General features: G+C 39.5%; 1 protein-coding gene across 1 annotated transcript; it reads right to left on the bottom strand.

The window, feature by feature from the left end:
- Positions 1 to 6592: 6592 nt before the first annotated feature.
- On the bottom strand, positions 6593 to 19435 carry LOC101858707 (uncharacterized oxidoreductase MexAM1_META1p0182-like). Its single transcript, XM_035969384.1, has 8 exons — positions 19256 to 19435; positions 17555 to 17647; positions 14451 to 14523; positions 12625 to 12661; positions 10902 to 10965; positions 9313 to 9424; positions 8100 to 8149; positions 6593 to 6778 (listed from the first exon to the last, which is right to left on the bottom strand). Exons 1-8 carry the CDS (start codon positions 19415 to 19417, stop codon positions 6593 to 6595), a joined length of 777 nt encoding a protein of 258 aa, XP_035825277.1. The 5' UTR covers positions 19418 to 19435.
- Positions 19436 to 19777: the final 342 nt, after the last annotated feature.

Raw genomic sequence — 19777 nt, 5'->3', positions numbered from 1 at the left:
CACACACACACACACACACACACACACACACACACACACACAGACTACGATAAACAAAAATAAGGATGAAATGTCCTCTACCCCAATATTCCCTAAAAATGTGGGTCTACCATGGAACATTGTTCTTATTTTATAGGTCATGTATATGAAAAGCTAAATGAATAGGCTACATAAAAGCATGAAAAGCAGTCCACACTCTGATCTTGAGAGAATCTACCTTTCGTTAGATCTAGTAGACCTAGAGATCTAGATCTAAATGAAAATGTAGATCCAGCTTATAGTTGAGAAAAATAGAATTAAATAACCGTGTGTCAAACCCCAAAAAAAGTATGGGTTCTAATACTTTTGTTTATTTTAAATAACCGTGTGTCAAACTGAAAAAAAAGTATAGATCTAGATGTAGAATCTAATGCTTTTGTTTATTTTTATTTTTATGGCATCAATTCAGTTGCCACTGTTGGAATACTTGTTATATTATAGTCCAGTTTGCCGTTGAGTAGTTTCTAGATCTACTAGATTCTAGATCATCTGTTGGAAATGTTACTGCACTTGTTAAGTCTTCAGTTGTTTTACAATCTTGCAAGTTGTTAAGCCTTTATAGTCTTCGTAGTCGAACTCGTCGATGTCATTAATAACTGTTATTGGTGTTCGTGTTGGATCTCTGTTAAGTTAAAGTTATTGTGGACCTGTGAATTATCATGACTAACCTGTAATAATTATCAAACGAGATACAAACGCAGTTTCATTAACTGGTATTGATGAGCTAAGCTTAGCTCTAGTTGTAAGTTGTGAGTGAAGGCTGTTGAAAAAAGAACGTCTGGTGAGGAAGCAGCATAGTTCGATAGTACTTTGTTTGTTTCAGACCAGGGGACGCAACTCAATTTTCAAGAAGGCAACTTCCTTTTAACTTGCTTACTCCCCATAGACCATAGAACGACAGGGCGTTGTCTTGGATTTGTTATTAATATATCAATTTTTTGTCATTAGATAGGATTTTTTTTTTCCATCAACAACAACAATACCTCCAGCAACAAATACCCGGTACCTAAAAGAATGCTTTGCAGGAGTTGGTAAGTGTTTCAAGCAATAAATATAAAGACAAAAGATGGTTGAACCAATAGGTTAGAGAAGGAATATAGATTGGGACAGATGGGTGGATTGGTGGTTGGTTGGATGGATAGATGGATGGATGGATGTATGGATGGATGGGTGGGTGGGTGGATTGGTGGATGGATGGAAGGATGGATGGGGAATTTATTTTCGTTTTTTTTCTCCTTTTCTTTTCTTTTCTTTTTGCTGTCTTCCACTGGAAGAAGAATAAGGCAATCGTCAGGATTGACAAGAGCACTGGAGCAATCCACAGAGAAATGAAAACCTGCCACCCACACAGCTGCCAGACAGCGAGACAGTTTATTACCGGTAACTTAAAAGATGTGCTGCAGAAAGAGGCAACTGCTGGCATCTCTTTCTGCCGGCCTTTGAACATCTCATAAGAATGGGAGAAACTCTTTACACGATTTGAAAATTTACTTTTGTTAACACCAGCACCCCTTTCCTTTATAAGGAAGCAACCCGATGCCAGTTCACAGTGTGTTATTAATGAAATATCGCCGTTTTGAGGTAAGTACAGGTATATGAAATGTATATTTTCTTCAACAGTTGTTTTGTTAACTCTCTTGAGCTTTCTCAAATAACAACGGCACTGATAGACAAGGACAAAGATGATTTGGAGCATTGATAAAGATCTAGTTATGTATTAGGTCTCTGATCAGGGGTCACAGAAATATTGTTCGAAGTAGTCTAGCGATGGTCACATGGAAGGAGACTGAAGGCCATCTCATCATTTTGGATGAATGAAGATAACTCAGTAATATTAATATTGTCCTTCACCTAATAATGACAGAATCAGTTCTTTGTCACTGGGCAGTCGGAGCTGTTCAGCAGAGGGCAACATTAGAACTCTGTTATACTGCCAGCCCCGCTATACCGCCAACTTCGATTGGTCATGACCTATTGTCCCTGTAAAAATAGTTCACAATAACGCCTTGCACACGATAACGTGAAGGCATATTATGTGAAGTATTTCATGACGTCAATAGCATTGGGCTTTCTCACTTCTCTAGACAGTCCAGGGTTCTGATAAATATTTCGTCTGTTGTGTACGTGTGATTAGACAGGCTGACATCGTCGAAGAGAAAAGCACAATGCGCATATAGGGGCCCAGATAAAAATGCCCTGTTGCCCAGACTGCAGTTACTAAAAGAGGCACACTAGGGAGGGGGGGTGTTATAGTTGTTGTTGTTGTTGTTGTTGTTGTTGTTGTTGTTGTTGTTGTTGGTGGTGGTGGGGGGGGGTGAGGGGGAGGGGGGGGGGGGCTTTCAAAAACTGGAATCAGCCGCAAGCAATGCATTACAAACTCTCACTGTGGACAATCATCGCTTTAAGTAGTTTAAGTGCAACCGTCTCTTAACCGAAAGCAGAACTAACCGAAGAAAATCCTGAAGGCCTGCAGATTTCAGTTTAATTACGTGGACTCCAGTGTATTTATTTTATTTGAACGCGAAGGCCCACATTCATCAGAGAAATATGCATAAAAATACATACACATAATAGAACCTGACATTTTCCAGCCCAAGGGAAAAAAACCGTAACTTTTAAAAATGGTATTCAGGACAGGAGTATGTAACACTCGTTTCATGAATACCACAGCTGTTGATATCATAGTGTACTAGATCTAGTCTAGTACGCTATGGTTGGTACATCTATTACGTTTATAGCTCTTAACGTTCACTGTCCTGCTCTGGGAAGGCTGTGCATAATATATAATATTACCCAGGTGTTAAGCATAGAGTGAAAATGAGTTAAACCGAAGTAGCTTTACCCACTGTCAAGGAGAATAATGGTTATCTCAGACAGGTAGACGTCTGAAACAGTGTCTCTATTTTTTTTAAAAAGAAGCTACACCAGGAAGGAATTAATGGGAAGTGGCCTTCTGTACAGGTGGTTGTATTATAGTATTGTGGTACCGTTAGAGCAGGTTCGACTGTATTGCAAGCAACGTGCCTGTAACTGACTGCATATTAAAGTTGAACTTCATTATACCGCCCCCACCATTGGGACAAGCACGAAGATGTCAAAATAGTAGGGCTGGTGGTTTAACGGGGTTCCACTGTTAAATTGTTTCGACTGCTTTAAGTCAAGGATAATGATTCTAATGTGAGATGTGTTTGAAAAATGTTGTGTTTTTGATGGTGATTTACAAGTACATGTATATGTATTCAGAGTCTCTCTCTCTCTCTCTCTCTCTCTCTCTCTCTCTCTCTCTCTCTCTCTCTCTCTCTCTCTCTCTCTCTCTCTGTGTATGTATGTGTATGTAAGTGTGTGTATGTGTGTATATGTGTGTATGTGTGTGTGTATGTGTGTGTGTGTGTGTGTGTGTGTGTGTGTGTGTGTGTGTGTGTGTGTGTGTGTGTGTGTGTGTGTGTGTGTGTGTGTGAGTGTGTACAAATTCAAACCCAGCTGAAGTAAAGATGTCGTTAATTCAAATTAAAAATTTCTGTCGGATCAGAAGCTAGGCAATAATGTCAAGGTTCCTGAAGACATAGTTTTGAAAATGTATTTTTAAAATGTTAATTCTATTTTGAAAACCCGATGCCCGTCAGTCCTCGATCTACTTCAGACCTGTCACCACACTTAAGCCAAGTTAAGCGCGAGTCATCACAAAAATAAAATATTGCAGGTACCTACCAGTTTTGGGGCCATCGTTCTGATATCTGGGAACGTCAGATATTTTGCTTGCAGATAGAAGTGTTGTGTGAGAGAGGTTACCAAGCAGTCAGAGTGGGTGCCGTGCACCATGCGTGGTGTGTATTCCTGGCAGTCTGTTCGTTGGGGGGCGGTATTAGGGCTGGGTCATGAGCGCGAGAACGGAACTGAATCGCCACTCTTTCCTGCGGAACGCGATTCACGATTCACTTCAGCGGAACGCGGAACAGTATGGCCAAACGATTCCCGATTCACTCCCCTGTCACTGTCACTACTTTGTGGCTTGTTTAACCTACTGCTGAGTCGTGAGTCGAGTCACGAGCGCAAGAACGGAACGGAACACTTAGTATGGCTCCCCTTATTTTACAAAAGATGGTATAGTCCAACCCCCCTATTAAAACAAAATGAACGGGGTCCAACCAATAGACAAGGAATTTTATGGGGCCATTGTTTTAGCGAATCATGGGGTTGGGGGGGGGGGGTATTTATGGGGGTCACTAATTGAGATCAGTGGATAGAGCAGCGCAACAAAGGGTGTGGGGCTGAGAGGATGGCGGAACAACAAGAGTGAGACTCGAGCTCGCCCAGAGGCGTTGATATGACACTGTTCCGTTTCAGTCAGTGTTCCGCCACAGCTCCACGAGCGCTCGCGTACTCGCGATTCATTGAAGCCGACTGAATCGCGAATCGCCACTCTCAAATATGACGAGCAGGATCCAACCCTAGGCGGTATGGCGGGGCAAATAGACATTAGTTTGATAAGGGCAGTACAATTCAAACAGTTGGCAAATGATGGTGTGAAGACGCAACTACCATGTTTGTATAGTATAGGCATTCTTTTTCCTAAATTGGCAAAACCAAGCGTTAAGCAGGGCTGGCGGTAAAACAGGAGCGGTCTAAAAGGTTTGACTGTATATTGCCATTTGATTTTACAGAATCGACATTAACTTCATATTCTTATCAAGCTGGTGATGAAGGATCTAGGGTTCTAGCTCAGATTCTTCTGACTTCTGACGCCATCATAAGATTAACATTATGAGAAGCTATGAAATACTAGAAGGGGAGCATCATACGAGAAAACTCATGACCAGGACCTCAGCCAAGCATATGAACAGTCTAAAAGGAATACAGAAAACAAGAAAAACATAGGTTTGAAGAAGTCTGTATATATTTATTTTTAATTCCAAGGAGATTAAATGTTGTCCATAAAACTTGTAGTAGGCAGTAAGCTGGTCAGTTTCTTAAACCAAAACTGATCGTTATACAATATACAGTTTAAAATTACTTTCATGGCATAACAAATGTAACCATTGCACATATTTCAACAAACATCATTCAAGAAAATTGCATCTTTGACTATTTGTACAAGTGAAATGCTTTGCTGCTATAAGAGGCATATTGAGTACCGGTACACAGCAGACCGAGAAGTGGCAAGAGTGAAGAATAAATGACACGGACGATACACTGAAGTAAATCAAGGAAACACAACTGAAAATGATTTAAAAAAATGATATGCACAGTGTCAATTTGTAACTCATTTGCAACGCTGTTATAGAAACCTCAAATACAACGAATCAAGAGGTTGAATCTGACGTACTTGTTAGATGAGAGGTTTACTGCGCATGAGAAGTGGCCACAAAAATAATCTTGTTATGCCCCTGTAACAGTTTCAACAACAATGTTCGAGAACAAAACACTAAAACAGTTTTGAAAGCAATGTTAAATTTTGCACGGAACTTGTATAAACTGTAATATATCTTTGGAAGTGCAGGTATAGAAGCACAGCAAGTAATGCAAAGCTCAGTGTTAAAAACCATGGAAAGCGTTAATTTTGACCTCATGTGACAAACTAGGGACATTGAGAAAATAATGATGATGATAATGGTGACTTTGATTATAATAATTATGATGATGTTGATGATGACGAAGAAGGGGATGCGGACAAAGGTGAATTACTTTTATTTTTCTTCAACATTAGTCATATCTTTACTTTACTTTTTTACTTTCTTTCTTCCGCTTGTACCGGTGGGTGCGCGGAGACACACAGCCTCTGTCAGTAGCAAGGCGAGTGGACTGTAGGAGGGACCTCCCGTGGACTCTGAGGGTGTCTGCCACAGATTCGCACTAGCGTCGTCTTGGTCTTCCTCTGGCTCTCCAGCAAGAATACCTGGTGTTGTATGCTCTCAGAGCGGGTTGGTTTGAAGGCATCCGTGTGAGGTGTCCGAACCACTTGATCCTCTGTTTCTCAATGTTTGGTAGGAATGGTGTTGATCCTACCATGTCTCTCACGACTTCATTTTTGATCTTGTCTCGTCTTGTCTTGTTTACCACTCTTCTTACATATTTTAAAAACTGCCCAGGTTTTTTGGAATCACTAGTATGTTTCAGTTGGGATCCATTGATATCGATATCCATTTTGTTTGGTCTCCTGCAAACTGTCATGACCTCGGTCTTGCTAACACTGATCTTCATGTCATATTTTTCGCAGCTCTCGTTACTTGGTTAATATGCTCCTGTTGTCGTGTCTTGTTTATTTATCATTGCCAGATCGTCTGCAAACATGCGTTCGTTAAGTGCCTCTGGGTCATACTTGTACACGAGTAATTCTCACTACTCTTCGCTGTCAGAGATAAAACTGTATCTTCACAATGATAGAAAACTAATAAAAAGCTAATACTCGTTGAAAGCAAGAAAATATTATCAAAATTTTCAATGGCGGCACCAATATCTTAAAAAACCCAATCTTTGTAAAACATGAGCATAGCTTTGTTAACAACTTATGGTGTATTGCAGCACTCATATTAACAATGACTATGAACGAAAATCATCATAGCTTGGCTGCGGCATTGTTTCCCCATTGATTACAGTTGATGTATCTTCCTCCATCAGCACAGGTAAAGTCGCCAGTGAGAAACTTTGCAGCATCAGATGCATAGAATGCAATAATTTCTGCTACGTCCTCTGGTGCCCCATTGAAACCCAGCAGGGTTCTTTTTGCACAAGAAGAGAGAAACTGAAAGGAATGAATGAGAAGAGAGATATAGCCAATCGGTAAACGGTTACATTGAACAGCTGTCAAAGGAAATTATTCACTATAATTTCCTCTTTATTCTCCAACTGGATCTCAAGGGTAGTACAGTAACCAGTTGGCCATTCACTCCACATAACACTGCTTGCCGACTGGACAAGTGACCATTGATCCCACCGGCTGGGCCTCTGTTGTTGTTGTTGTTGTTGTTGTTGTTGTTGTTGTTGCTGTTATTGTTGCTATTGTTGTTATTGTTGTTGTTGTTGTTGTTGTTGCTGTTATTGTTGCTATTGTTGTTATTGTTGTTGTTGTTGTTGTTGTTGTTGCTGTTGTTGTTGTTGTTGTTGTTGTCGATCCAGTGCTGGGCTTCTCAAATCCCCTCCATCGCTGCCTGTGTGTACATGTATATTATATTATTTTCCTCCCGGCACATTGATTCCTTTCAGGAAGCAACATTAAGCATTTTCCAAGGTGTGAAAGCTTTTATAAATATAATAATTCTTCTTCAATTTTCAACTTCCATGTTGTATTACTTGCTAGCACACAATACCTTTTAGTTTGTTCTTCCCATCCCAGCTACCATAGGGTTTGAGGTGTCACTATAAGAATAAGCCTTAGATAAAACCCAATTTATCAACTGACCATTAGTCCAGGATTCTAGTAAGGTGAGGAAAGCAAGTCGTCTCAGATGTAACGACTCCTTTATCATAGCACGCACATTATATATATATAATATATCTTCATCGTAACTCGAGAGAACAACAACCAAAATGTTTAATAAATATTATTTTAGCTTCAAATATCTGAAAACAAACAAGATCAATACTGCTAACAGTATAAGCTTATATTATAAGCAGGGCCGTCGAGAGCCAGGTCGGGCCCAGGGGTAGCAACCACCTTCGCCCCCCCCCCCGGCCTCACCCGCCATCACCTGCAATTTAATAACCCAACAAATACAATGTACATAGGCAGAGGCATATATAATCACTCTACTGTAGCATATCTATTACATACCAACATACGCTCTCTCTCTCTCTCTCTCTCTCTCTCTCTCTCTCTCTCTCTCTCTCTCTCTCTCTCTCTCTCTCTCTCCTTAATGTCTCTTACACACACACACACACACACACACACACACACACACACACACACACACACACACACACACACACACACACACACACGGGCAAAAACACACACACACACACACACACATACATCTTCACTACCCTTGGAAATGCATTTTGCGAAAGAGATGTTTGTATAAAAGCTAATTCCCCTTTCCCCCCCCCCCCCCTCGCACACATACCCCAGCCTCCTTTGTCTTGTCCCCCTCCATCAAGTGCTGGGTGTTGGCAACTGAAAATTTTTATGATTTATCGGGTAGATAAAAATGAAGGTAAGATGAATAAACCAATGACTGAAATTAAAATAAATTGTAATGTAGCATACTTTTTTTTCTTACAACAACGGAGCCTTACGGCATTTAGCTCTAGCAAAACTGTCAATTATTGGTTCGTATTCCAATTTTCGCGCTGGACTGGCCTTTATGGCCAAAATTCTACTACTTGTGAGTCTGTCTTGATGTATTGTGGACCGCAAAATGTTTTTCACCCGAGAAAGGGTACTGAAGGAACGTTCAGCTTGCGCAACTGTGAATGTGACAGGCAAGGTGCAGAAGATTCTCAACATGATAACAACGTTTGGAAACAAAGCATCCAGTTTCAGGGAATGAGGTCTGTTCAGCAACTGAAGAGGCGGCAGGACATTTTCTCCAATGTGCGCTGGATGAATCACTTTCAAATGTTTCAACTCTTGCACAAGGTCGGCTGGTGCATCTACTGCATATACATGTATTCCGTGTGCAATTTGTTTGCAAGATCACGAATAACGCCGTATTCCTCTTGAACATATTTCCACAAAACGCTTAATAACGAATCCAGTTTTTATCACAGCATTATACCTTGTCAAATTTCCAAGAAGGCAGTCAATGAGGACATAAAAAACTTCATGTTTGAATTTTTGTTCTCGGGATTTTGGTAGTCTGTTACATCTTCTGTCTCGTCTGCAAAAAGCTTCCTTTCTTTTGTCGTTTTGCTGTTTCGGCAAATGAATGCTCAATCTCATAGTTATCTGCTACTAATTTGGACTCACTCAAGACTGCGTCCCATTCATCCCGTAAGCTATTCAGATCTTTAATCAGACTATTGATATTTGCCACCTCAACGTCAAGAGTCGCATCTCGTGCTTGAAGTGCTCTCTTTCTGTGATCGTTTGCTTTGAGGATTTTGAGCCAAACAGATACCATTATCACACTTTCAAATCCTGCAACGTACTTAAGAATACCAATCAAACCTGAACGTTTTTCTGGGGTTAGGTTCATTTGAAGAACAGTTTGAGCAGCTTTCCTCAGTCCCCCAATGTGAACCGCAAAAGGCCTGAGACTGTCAACGCGTGCTGACCAACGTGTCTGAGACATACTGTGCAAAGAGCTGGGAATATTTTGCTTCAAAATTTCTCACCTTTGTGGACTGGAGCTAGAATGTTATACAGCTTCTGTACAACTCCAAAGAAAGTTATGACTGCTGAACAGCTTTCTGCAGAATGCACACCATTACCACACAAATTCAAACTCTGACAGCCACAGGGAGAGTATGTGGCAAGTGAACACTGTCTTAAAATGTGAGCCTGTGCACCATTATACAGACCACAAATGTTGCTACCGTTGTCGTAGCCTTGGCCTCGGCAGTCTGTAATTTGAATGGTTTTTTTCATTCAGTGTATCAAGGATAATTTTAGCGATGTCTTCTCCTGTTTTCTTGTTACAATCTAAACATTTCAGGAATCTCTCTTCTACTTTGTAGACATTTGTATCACTGTCCAAGTGAACATAACGCAAGGGGCTCTCGTGGCTTAGAGGTGAAGGTGTTGGCCTCTCATTCAAAAGGTCCCGGGTTCGAACTCGGGTAGCGACCGAAAAATTTTCTTCTCTAAATTTGTCTCCTTTCACCTCATTTCCTGCTCTCTAGCAATGTTCTGTCGTCTGCTTTCGTCTCTTCTTTCTGCCCCCACCCCCTCACCTCCTTTGCCCCTTCCTCTGGGCTCCTGATTCTTTCTGCAGCCTTTCTACTGCTACTCCTTCGCTTCTTCTTACTACTGTCTTTCAGCCACATCCCTGATCTTCTGGTAGGAAAGATCTACACCTAGTCTTCTCGAGCAAGGGCGAAAAATCTCGGAGGGCCCGTGTGCAAGTTGCGCACGTTAAAGATCCCTTGGAGGTCTAAAATCGATTAGAGTAGGCTTCGGCTGCCACCCGGGCAAAATTCCAAATTTCCTACCAACTGAAAATATTAGGTGTGTCCCGCGCGCTCATATGACCTTATGCAGTTGCGAGCGCCGTAAAACACTTTACAAAAACAAAGAACATAACGCAAAATAAAAACAGTTTGTTCGACGAGTGAAGAGTCTGGTGTTGCATCAACGATAGTGGAGTAATATTTCGTTTCCGCTTTTTCATTCAAAATCACGTCTGTCACTTTAGATGCACAACATTGAATGAATTCATTCTAACTTTCTGGTGATAGATAGTGAACTTGTAGGCGCTTTTTTTTATTTTTGTGATTTTTCAACTTTAGTAAGATGCTCTGCAAGGAGAGGATCGTAATGGCCAATCAATTCCAGAAGTCCAAGAAAGCACTACCAAAGTTCTGTGAAGTTGTCAGATATACAGCTCAACTTGCAGCCAAAATATATTTCATTTCAAAGCTTTGTACGGTTCTCTCTCTCTCTCTCTCTCTCTCTCTCTCTCTGTCTCTCTCTGTCTCTCTCTCTCTCTCTCTCTCTCTCTCTCTCTCTCTCTCTCTCTCTTTCTCTCTCTTTCTCTCTCTCTTTTTTCTCTCTCTCTTTTCCCAGTGCTTGCGGGCCCCCAAACTCCCGGGCCCCGGGGGCATTGCCCCCCCCCTGACCCCCTCTCTCGACAGGCCTGATTATAAGCAGAGACCGAACATGTTTAAAAATGTCTTATGGAATAATCTTTGAATGTAATGTGATGGCTCACCATGTTAGTACATTCAGTTTTGCTTTAGAGCATGAAAAGAAGAGAAAATCTTACTTGCTTACGAACACTATTGTCAGGAAAAGCGGCATTGAAAGCCGGAGTCACAACTACACCAGGCCTGAAACAATAATATTAAATGTAACATTAAATTGTTTACCTTTCGTGCAAAGTTTTTATGGAAAATTGTGAAAGTTAAAATATATTTATTATTCTGAATTTCATCCTAGTAAATCTTTTAAAGATCCTCACAAAAAATTAAATAATACTGAGGTTGGCATTATAAAGAGGTTTTCATATTATATATGAGGGTGAGTTGTTGGGTTCAACTGCTTCCAGGACCCATACATTATGATATATCCACCAAAATATGCTACTCTTGAGCACATCAGCTGTCATTCACATTCACTAAAGAAGCTGTCTGCACCATAAACAAACTATGCCTTGTACAGTTAGTGAGCTTATTATACCAATCAACTTTTGGCAGTAGAAAGGCATGCTATATCCTCAGGTAGGAACACAATTTAAAGTCAAACTGAGAACAGTAGCATTTAGCAAAGCAAGATTGGACTAACATGATATTTGAAAACGAAAGTCCAACCCGTCAGAATGGAAACATTTGGGTAAAGGAAGACACCATAGGAGGAGGTACAATGTATGCCTGCCACCTGTGTTTACAGTGTTTGTTCCAAATTAAGGTAAATATTGGCACAAACTTGTTTGGAGTTGTCAAAGCGAGACGAATATAAGATCTGATTCCTACTTAGCTCTAGCAGGCCGATACCATGCAAGTTGATGACTTGAAGGTCTTTGTCGTGTCATTTTCAATATTGCAGACTGATTGGAAGGGATGCTTTAAAAAAAGGGACACAGTGTAAAGTTGCATTTGTATCTGAAGTCAGACCTAATTGTACACAAGTTATTATTTTTGTATTCCCATTCAGAGACCCAGATAGTTCGCCATAGCGTCAATTTGCAAGTTGTTTAAGAGCTCAAATATAAATATGGGAAACTCTAAAGTGTTGGAAGAGACAAGAACCAGAAGGCGGAAAAGCGTTTCGTCTATTTCTCACTTGGAGGTTAATTAAGTATGATTCTTCTGGGAAGAGAAAAAAACTTGAGCCGTGGACGAAGGTAAATGAATAAATAAATAAATAAATTTTTTTTTTCAGTATGAGGGGGTATGAGGGGGGGGGGGGGGGGGGAGTTAAGAAAGAGGAAAGAAGGATAAATCAGCACAACAAGGTACATCTGTTCCAGTCAAAATATTCTATGGCAAAAAAAAGCAAAATGAGGTTTCCAAACTTTACACTTTTGATAGAAATAATATGTGCAGTATTGTGATGAAACTAGGTGCGCCTCAAAACAATGAAGTCGAAGAAACCGATATTTTTCCACCCATTGGGTAATTTTCATCCATTTTTTTGGCTCCTCGTCTTTTATGTCCATTTAAAAACACACAGCATATAAAATGTAAATTTGTAGTTTTGGAGAACACACATGCTTACTTTGGCAGCCATTTTCTTGCTAATTTTGCCTCTGAAACCAGGCGATCCCCCACCTATTTCAATTGCAAATATCTCAACCTCTATTCTATGTACATGGGTACTTTTTTTCAGCAAAAGCAAGGCAGATAATTATAACAAGCTTTACGATTATACCAATAACTCCATAAACCAAAAAATTGACAAGCGCCTGATTCTGCCGTATCATGACACATACATCTCGTATGTTTTCTTGAGAAACTCACAAGATTAGCAGGCACACTGAGCTAGCTCACCTGACGCAATTGACACGCACACCAGCTCGACCAAATTCTGAAATAGAAGGCAGTCATGTATTATCACACTGAACCCAAATGCAAGCCTGAATTTGACTACCTTTACCCTTCTCTTCACCTTAGTGAGTGGCAGTGTACGTCTGGCAGACGTTGCATAACCAGACGTGCACCGGTCCTTTAGGGTGAAGTGGGGTGGAGTAGGCCATTTCTTTGGGGGGGGGGGGGCTTTCAAAATGTTTAAAACGTGCTACATTGTGGTTAGCCTGATTGATCCTCAACCATATCAATTATATCGCAATGAACACACACGCGATCATAATTCAGCAACTGACAGCAAATACTATGTTTAATATGTTTTTCACTGAAAGGCAAACAGAATGACTTATCAAATGAATAAATGATATAAAGATGGTCTAGCAACTTTAGAATTATAGGATTGAGCTTAGAAAAGTGCACAATTACAAAATGTTTCCTTATAAATTCCATTAACAATTTAAACACAAGAATGTTGAGGGAAATCAGCTTTCCTGCTACACTGAATTGTTCTTCACATTTCAAACACGCACGTGGCAGTTGCAGTTACAAGAATATTTGTTACAGAAAGATGAAACAAAACCCAAAGTAATATATAAATGTAAAGCAATATATGCAATGACATCAGTAGGAAACACTGAATAAAATCGAAAGGCATTGGCTTATTTTATACTATATCTAGACAGAAAACAAAGCTCATGACATTTAAAACAAAGAAATGTATCTCTCTGAATGCAGTTAGGCTCGATACTTCACTTTTGATTTACTTAATTTTCTTTTTGATACAGCCTTGTAGTTCATATTAAATAACACATTTTGCAATACTAGTCAGCTGGCAATAAGCCAATATTTCATGACTCCTGATTTTTGAATATTGAAAAACAAAGCAACGAGCCACCTCCTTGTCCATTGATGAAACCTGGATCGTTTTTTCATGCCAATTTCTCTTCTGACGCCCACCCCGCCCCCTAAAAAACTTAACAAAAAATAAACAAAACAACGCCCCAACCCCCTCCCCCCAAAACAAACAAACAAACACAAAAAACACACAAAAACTAATAGCAACAACAAACAAAACCCCACCCCCCAAAAAAACCAAACAGCAACAAAAAAACAACAACAACCCCCCCCCCCCCCAAGAAAACCCAACAACAACAACAACAACAACAACAAAGGACAACCACCAAACAAATGCAAGATCACATGATTGCGGCATTGATTTACTTAATAAAACAAAAAGTATAATGATCTACCATCCGTGTTAAACCTGAATAAAAAACAAAACGTTAATCTCCGATGTAAGTTACAGACAAAGATGTTCCACACGGCTGATTGAATGCTAGTCGTCATATGACGTGAGTGCTTTAATTGATAAACTACAAGACCTGGAATTCATAAAACTGTGGTGTACATCAGTACCCCAGGGGACCTAAGATTCATTGAAATGACTCTTTGCCCTCATTCAGGGGTAACTTTTATCAAACAATATCGAGTTCACAATTGGTATTCAGTATCCACATCGATATAGTTAACATGTATAAACACGTCTCCCTGTTGCTAGAATGATGCTGTGACAAATACCACATGGTACCCAAAAACAATCAAGCTGAGGACTGGTATCTCCTTCAATTTTTGGTTTTGTGAAAGTGATAAGATGCCAAGCACCAAAGCTAATCATACATAGTCAGAGCCCCGAGTTTAAAAAACCTCGACTATGTCTGAGCTATTTTGAAAAAGGGAAAAATAAACTCTTAGTCTGTCTGGTCCCTCAGTAACACAGATTTTCAACTCACCTGCTGCAGCAAATTTAGTGAAGTTATCTAGGCCAACTTTTGCAAAGCTACTGTAGGGGAATGCACCTGGCCACTGTGGTATGGAAAAAAAGAAAGAAAATAAACAAACAGTACAACAATCAGTGAGCGCGCTTGAATGTACAATTAAGGAAGGGCATCCATACAATGACGAAGACAAGATTGCCCTATCAGACATGACATTGGAAACCAACTGGAAAAAGAAAAAGAGGAAAACCAACTGGAAGCTTAAGAGTCACAATACGGGATGAGGCAATCACCCAGGGCCTGGATTTGCCGAAATTGGAGAACGTGGCCAGGGACCGGCAAGCGTGGCGTCAACTGCACTCCGCCTTGTGTACCTGACGGTACTGGGAGAGAGTAAGTAAGAGTATCCATACAATAACTCATTCCAGTAGTGCAGCACATACAGATAGCCTTCCTGATGAATTGTGTGCATTTATGTGATGCATACTGCTTAAAGAACATAGAAGACATACAAAGAGAGTAACGAAGATTCACTGACTGAGGGCATTTTCCATCTGTCTGAGCAGCGATGATAAAAATGACATATAGAAGCTGACATATCAGCATCAAAGAACAAGAAATTTGTAAAAATATTATTCCAGACCACAAATGTAGAGATTTCAACTCAAAGACAATATGTTCACATTTTAAGCGACTGACTGTATTCATTATTATGAACTACTGAAGTAAAGAAAACAAGTATAGCCTTTATCTTCGAACTCTGAACACAATCTATTATACATGCAAGTAAATTACTAGATTTTCCAGGTAAATTGTGAAAAGAGGAAGATTGGGGAGTAGTAGCCTCCATAAAGTTGCACATTAAAATAAAAACAATCTTACGAGTCCCTGTTTCTCTCAATACATTTTAACAAAGTACAAACGAAGAAATCCCATCAAAAGACTGATTGTTAACTTTGAAAACAATTCCCAGGTCAACAATACGTAATTTGATTATTTGAAATATTTAGAAATTGTAAAAAGCTTTTACCACTTCTGTTGCAGTGATTCCAGAAACATTAACTATATTTCCTGCAAATGGAAAAAAAGAAAGCAAAGATATATTTTACAGCAAAAATATAAGCCATAATTATAATTCTGCTCCAAACTCTAAGCACTATTTATTGTGAACACATGAAACAGATTGTGGCTCATTCATCACAAACATTATAATTATATATGCACGGCAATATGATACCCATGCTCATGAGCAATTAGGTAGCTTTCAGCAACTTTGCATTAAGGTAAACCCCCCCCCCCAAAAAAACAAAACAAACAACAACACAACAAAACCCTATTGTACCTTCAATTTCATTGCTAATCCCAGTACCGATCTTTAAATTTCAATGCATTTTTGTCTTAACACTTGTTCCGTTTCCCAGATTGTTGAATTTGTTTCATGCAGAGTGTAATAATAAAACAGTATGTAACCCCAAAGACTATTAAAGTATTTAGAGATTAGCTGCATAGAAAATACAAAACGCGAATTACCTTTACGTTTTACCAAATATGGTAAGCATAATTTTGACAGAAGAACTGGCGCTTTCAGATACACGTTAAAAGCAAAGTCCATTTGGTTTTCGGTGATATCACGAAGGAAGCCTGGCTGGCTACCACCACCTGCATTGTTAACCTTATAAAAAAAGAAACAATCTTGTTGTACAACAATAACAGTATAGATATCCACAATATCGACTAAAATTGCAAGTCTACACATTGCTGATATATAATTAAAGTAACAATTAAGATGAATAAATTAGAGAACTTACCCTGTATCAAATGACAAGAAATACATTATAACATGGATAGGTCCAACACAGAAGACTCGAAATCACGCATCTGTCGAACTGTGCTTGAGGTCCCGTTATTTTTTCTTTCTTTTTTATATTTGTAAGATATCCCTCGAACTACGGATCTCTCGAACTACCGTGGCTGGTCCCAACAAATTCGAGCCGTTCGTGTTATACTGTATTTCATATTGCTTCCATTGAATAGGGGAAGTGGGGTAGAAATAAATCCTAAGAGCCAAATAAAAGTCATTCTGTTTATGTTTCAAGAAATCCAAGAATAAGAATTAGGAAAGGGATACTTTTTAATTTAATAATACATATCGGCAGCCTTTTATGCTCTTGGAAAGAGTAATACGGCAGAGGCTGTCTAAATGCTCAGTTTGCTGCCAGAAATAGAAAAGTAGAACACAACAAATGTACATACATGAATGTGTGAAATCAATTATCTTTCTGAGCTGGTAATCACTGGGATGGAATAGGGATAATTTCGAGTCTTCAGTATTCGACCTATCCGTGTTATACTGTACAACAGTTTGTTGTCACAACATGCTCAAACACAAACATGCTCAAACACAAAACAGTTCAAAAATACTTAGGTAAGCTCTAGATAATCCCCAAAGCATGAAATTGTTTTTAACTCTCTCTTCAGAATTGGCACCAAAATACTTTTTTAGAAATGACAAATGAATAAAAGGAAAAAATTGAAGTGCTACCTGAGAAGATATCTTAACATGAAAGAAATGTGTACAAACAAAGGTCTTCCTCAAAACTGCCTGTCTGCTTAACCGGTGAAGCCTTATGCTCTCCTTATACTTTCAGCAATGGTCATGGTCAGCTGCATCACATTTTCAGACTCAGAAACAAGCGGGACGTGAATTGCAGTTTCTCTTGCTATTCCAGCACTACTTTCTCACAGCCCAATGTTTCGATGGGAGAACCAAGCACTCCAACTTCGAAATGACCTACATATTATCATGTTGGGCGTGAAGAGCATCTCACTTCAGCAGCAACATCAAAATAGTAACGTTGATTAACTCTTTTTTTGTTTGTTGCCCCGTCAGATTGGTCACGGCTGTGTCTCCAGACTGGCAGAGTAGGATTTAAAAAAAAGATTTTCGTAGAAAATTAGCCAATTATAGACGAAGCGAAGGATCTATCTATCTATCTATCTATCTATCTATCTATCTATCTATCTATCTATCTATCTGATTACCTCCATTTGAAGTAATGAATTGTGTCACTTGACCAGCATAATATGTAAAAAGAAAATGTATCAGCAGTCATACTCACCAAAATATCTATGCAGCCAAACTTTTGAACAGTCTCTTTAACTAGTTTTTCTCGAACAGCCGGATCTGTAATATCACCTGTCACTGTGTGCACCTACAAAAGAGAAGGTAGCATATTAAAACTGAAAGCAGACCAGAAACAAATTGTCTTGCTTTCCATGAAAAAAAATACTCCTTTATTTTGCATAGAAGTTGAGATATTTGAGATTGAAAGAGTTGGGTCGCCTGGTTTTAGAGGTAAAATAAACAAGAAAATGGCGCCAAAGTCCGTTGACTTCAAAGCTAGAGAAGCTTTGGAAAGTGAGCAATTACATTTTTGTGCCTTTAATCAAAGTTTCCCCCAGTAAAATTTGATACAAATCCGATAAAAATCGCCAAACCAGAGGGGGAGAAGCCGGTTTCTTCGATTTCACTATTTTGACGAGCGCCTGATTTCACCACGATGCCTCACATCATGAACATGAGAGTATAGCAGATAAAAAGGACTAACAATCAATTTCTTTTTATCCTTTTCTATACAATTCATGAAATATCTGTGGTCTAAATCTTTTGTTGTGAAAATATTTGTGTCTGGCACAATTTGTATTTCTTGTTCCACGAGACATCAAAACAACTTGTGGCCAGAATTTCATCATCCCAAAAGTTAATTTGTACAAAGAATGAAAAACACAGTCGTTATAATTTGTTTACTAAAAGCTGTTCTGAAAAACATCCTGGCCTTTGAGATAAAACGTATAGCTTCGTATCAAAATCTCATAACATTGTCTGACATGTTTCTTTGCTCTATGAGTTGAGTGCATGGATTACCCCCACATACAGTATGGTTGTTTTTCTTACGGAGTGGGGTGGGGGTGGGAGGGAGAGAAACCAGAGGCTGGGGGAAGGTAAATTGTAGGAGGTTGATCCGCTTGGGGTCTGGCCTCACTGACTTCTTGAAAATACTTCTGTCTGGTCACAATAGCTGTCGCTACACTTGTCAATCGTAATCTTTACCACCGCAAGGTTCTTTATTAACGGCACTGCAAAACAAAGCAACCCATCCGCCCGCTCACACCTCAATTGTAAATACATGTACCACCATTTTTGATAGACGAGTAAATGCCCCAGCACTGTATTTACTTTGGTCAGTCAGAAGGGACTAACACTGTAATACACTAATGATAATTAGCATTTGCACAGCGCATATCCCCTCTTGACAGCAAGCTCTATGCGGTTTACACTATATTATTACCCCAGCAGACCATAGAACACAAAGAAACATTCTCAGCTTCCCGGGAAGCATACAGTGCAAGCAGCTGATTAAGCGCGCCAGCACCAATAAACTGACAAGATCTTTCATTGTCAATAGCTGGGTACCCACTCCCACCTGAGTGAAGTGAGGGAAATTTGTGTAAAGGGCCTTTTCAAAGGACACAAGGTCGGGCTCCTGACGGGATTCGAACCCATGACCTTACGGCTGCGAGCCTGAGCGCTCAACCCCTACCCACTTAGATGTCAGGAGACCGCGGCTGATCAGATATGGGACTTTCACTAGACCGTCGTAGCGCGGAAAAAAACCTTTAACTAAATTGAAACCTTATATTCTTTGTATTCAAAACATGTTGGCATACACAGCAAAATCCATACATAATGAATAGATTTCAATGTCACACCGATTTCACTATGTGTCTGATAGACTGTACAGCTGGTATTCAAAGCTGACCTCATCTGGTGAAGATCCATTCTGCAAAAGCATTTGCTTCACTCCTTCCAGCTTCTCTTTATTGCGTCCATGAATTGTAATTTTTGCACCTCGCTTAGACAAAAGTCTGGCAGCGGCTTCTCCAATCCCCGAGCTACTTCCTGAAGAAAAGATAAGATGCATTTTAGGAGCGAGTAACTGCCTAATACATAATAAGCACAAATATAATGCAACAACAACAACAACAAAAAAAGCTACCAACAAAAAAAAAAAAATGTTGGCTGCATATTTCCGGAAAATATTTACTAAATCTATGAAATTGTTGAATTATTTCCACAAAAGCACAGCCATCTAAGAAAAATAATGAGGGGACAATAATAATTGTAAGAAATCTCTGTAATATGTGTGAGCTTCGCTTGATTAATTTTTCATGATTGCACAAAAAGGTACACAAAGAACAATGTACCTCAAACTCATAATCTGTCGCCTGCATCAACTTCATTCCAGAACAAATTTTAAAAGATTGGACTGATTTCACTATTA

Source organism: Aplysia californica, unplaced genomic scaffold, assembly GCF_000002075.1.
Source record: "Aplysia californica isolate F4 #8 unplaced genomic scaffold, AplCal3.0 scaffold00143, whole genome shotgun sequence".
In the NCBI taxonomy this organism is placed as follows: domain Eukaryota; kingdom Metazoa; phylum Mollusca; class Gastropoda; order Aplysiida; family Aplysiidae; genus Aplysia; species Aplysia californica.
Note: the sequence above shows the minus strand (reverse complement) of the source record. Positions and strands in the feature narration are given on the sequence as shown.

Bases quoted from the DNA above. Each gene is read 5' to 3' on its own strand.
- LOC101858707 (XM_035969384.1), bottom strand. From the start codon at position 19,417: ATGCATCTTATCTTTTCTTCAGGAAGTAGCTCGGGGATTGGAGAAGCC. The intron at 17,648-19,255 runs GTCAGCTTTGAA...TCTCTTTTGTAG, and splicing joins ATGGATCTTCACCAGATGAG to GTGCACACAGTGACAGGTGA. The intron at 8,150-9,312 runs GTGAGAAATTTT...AAAAATTTTCAG, and splicing joins TCTAGCTCCAGTCCACAAAG to TTGCCAACACCCAGCACTTG.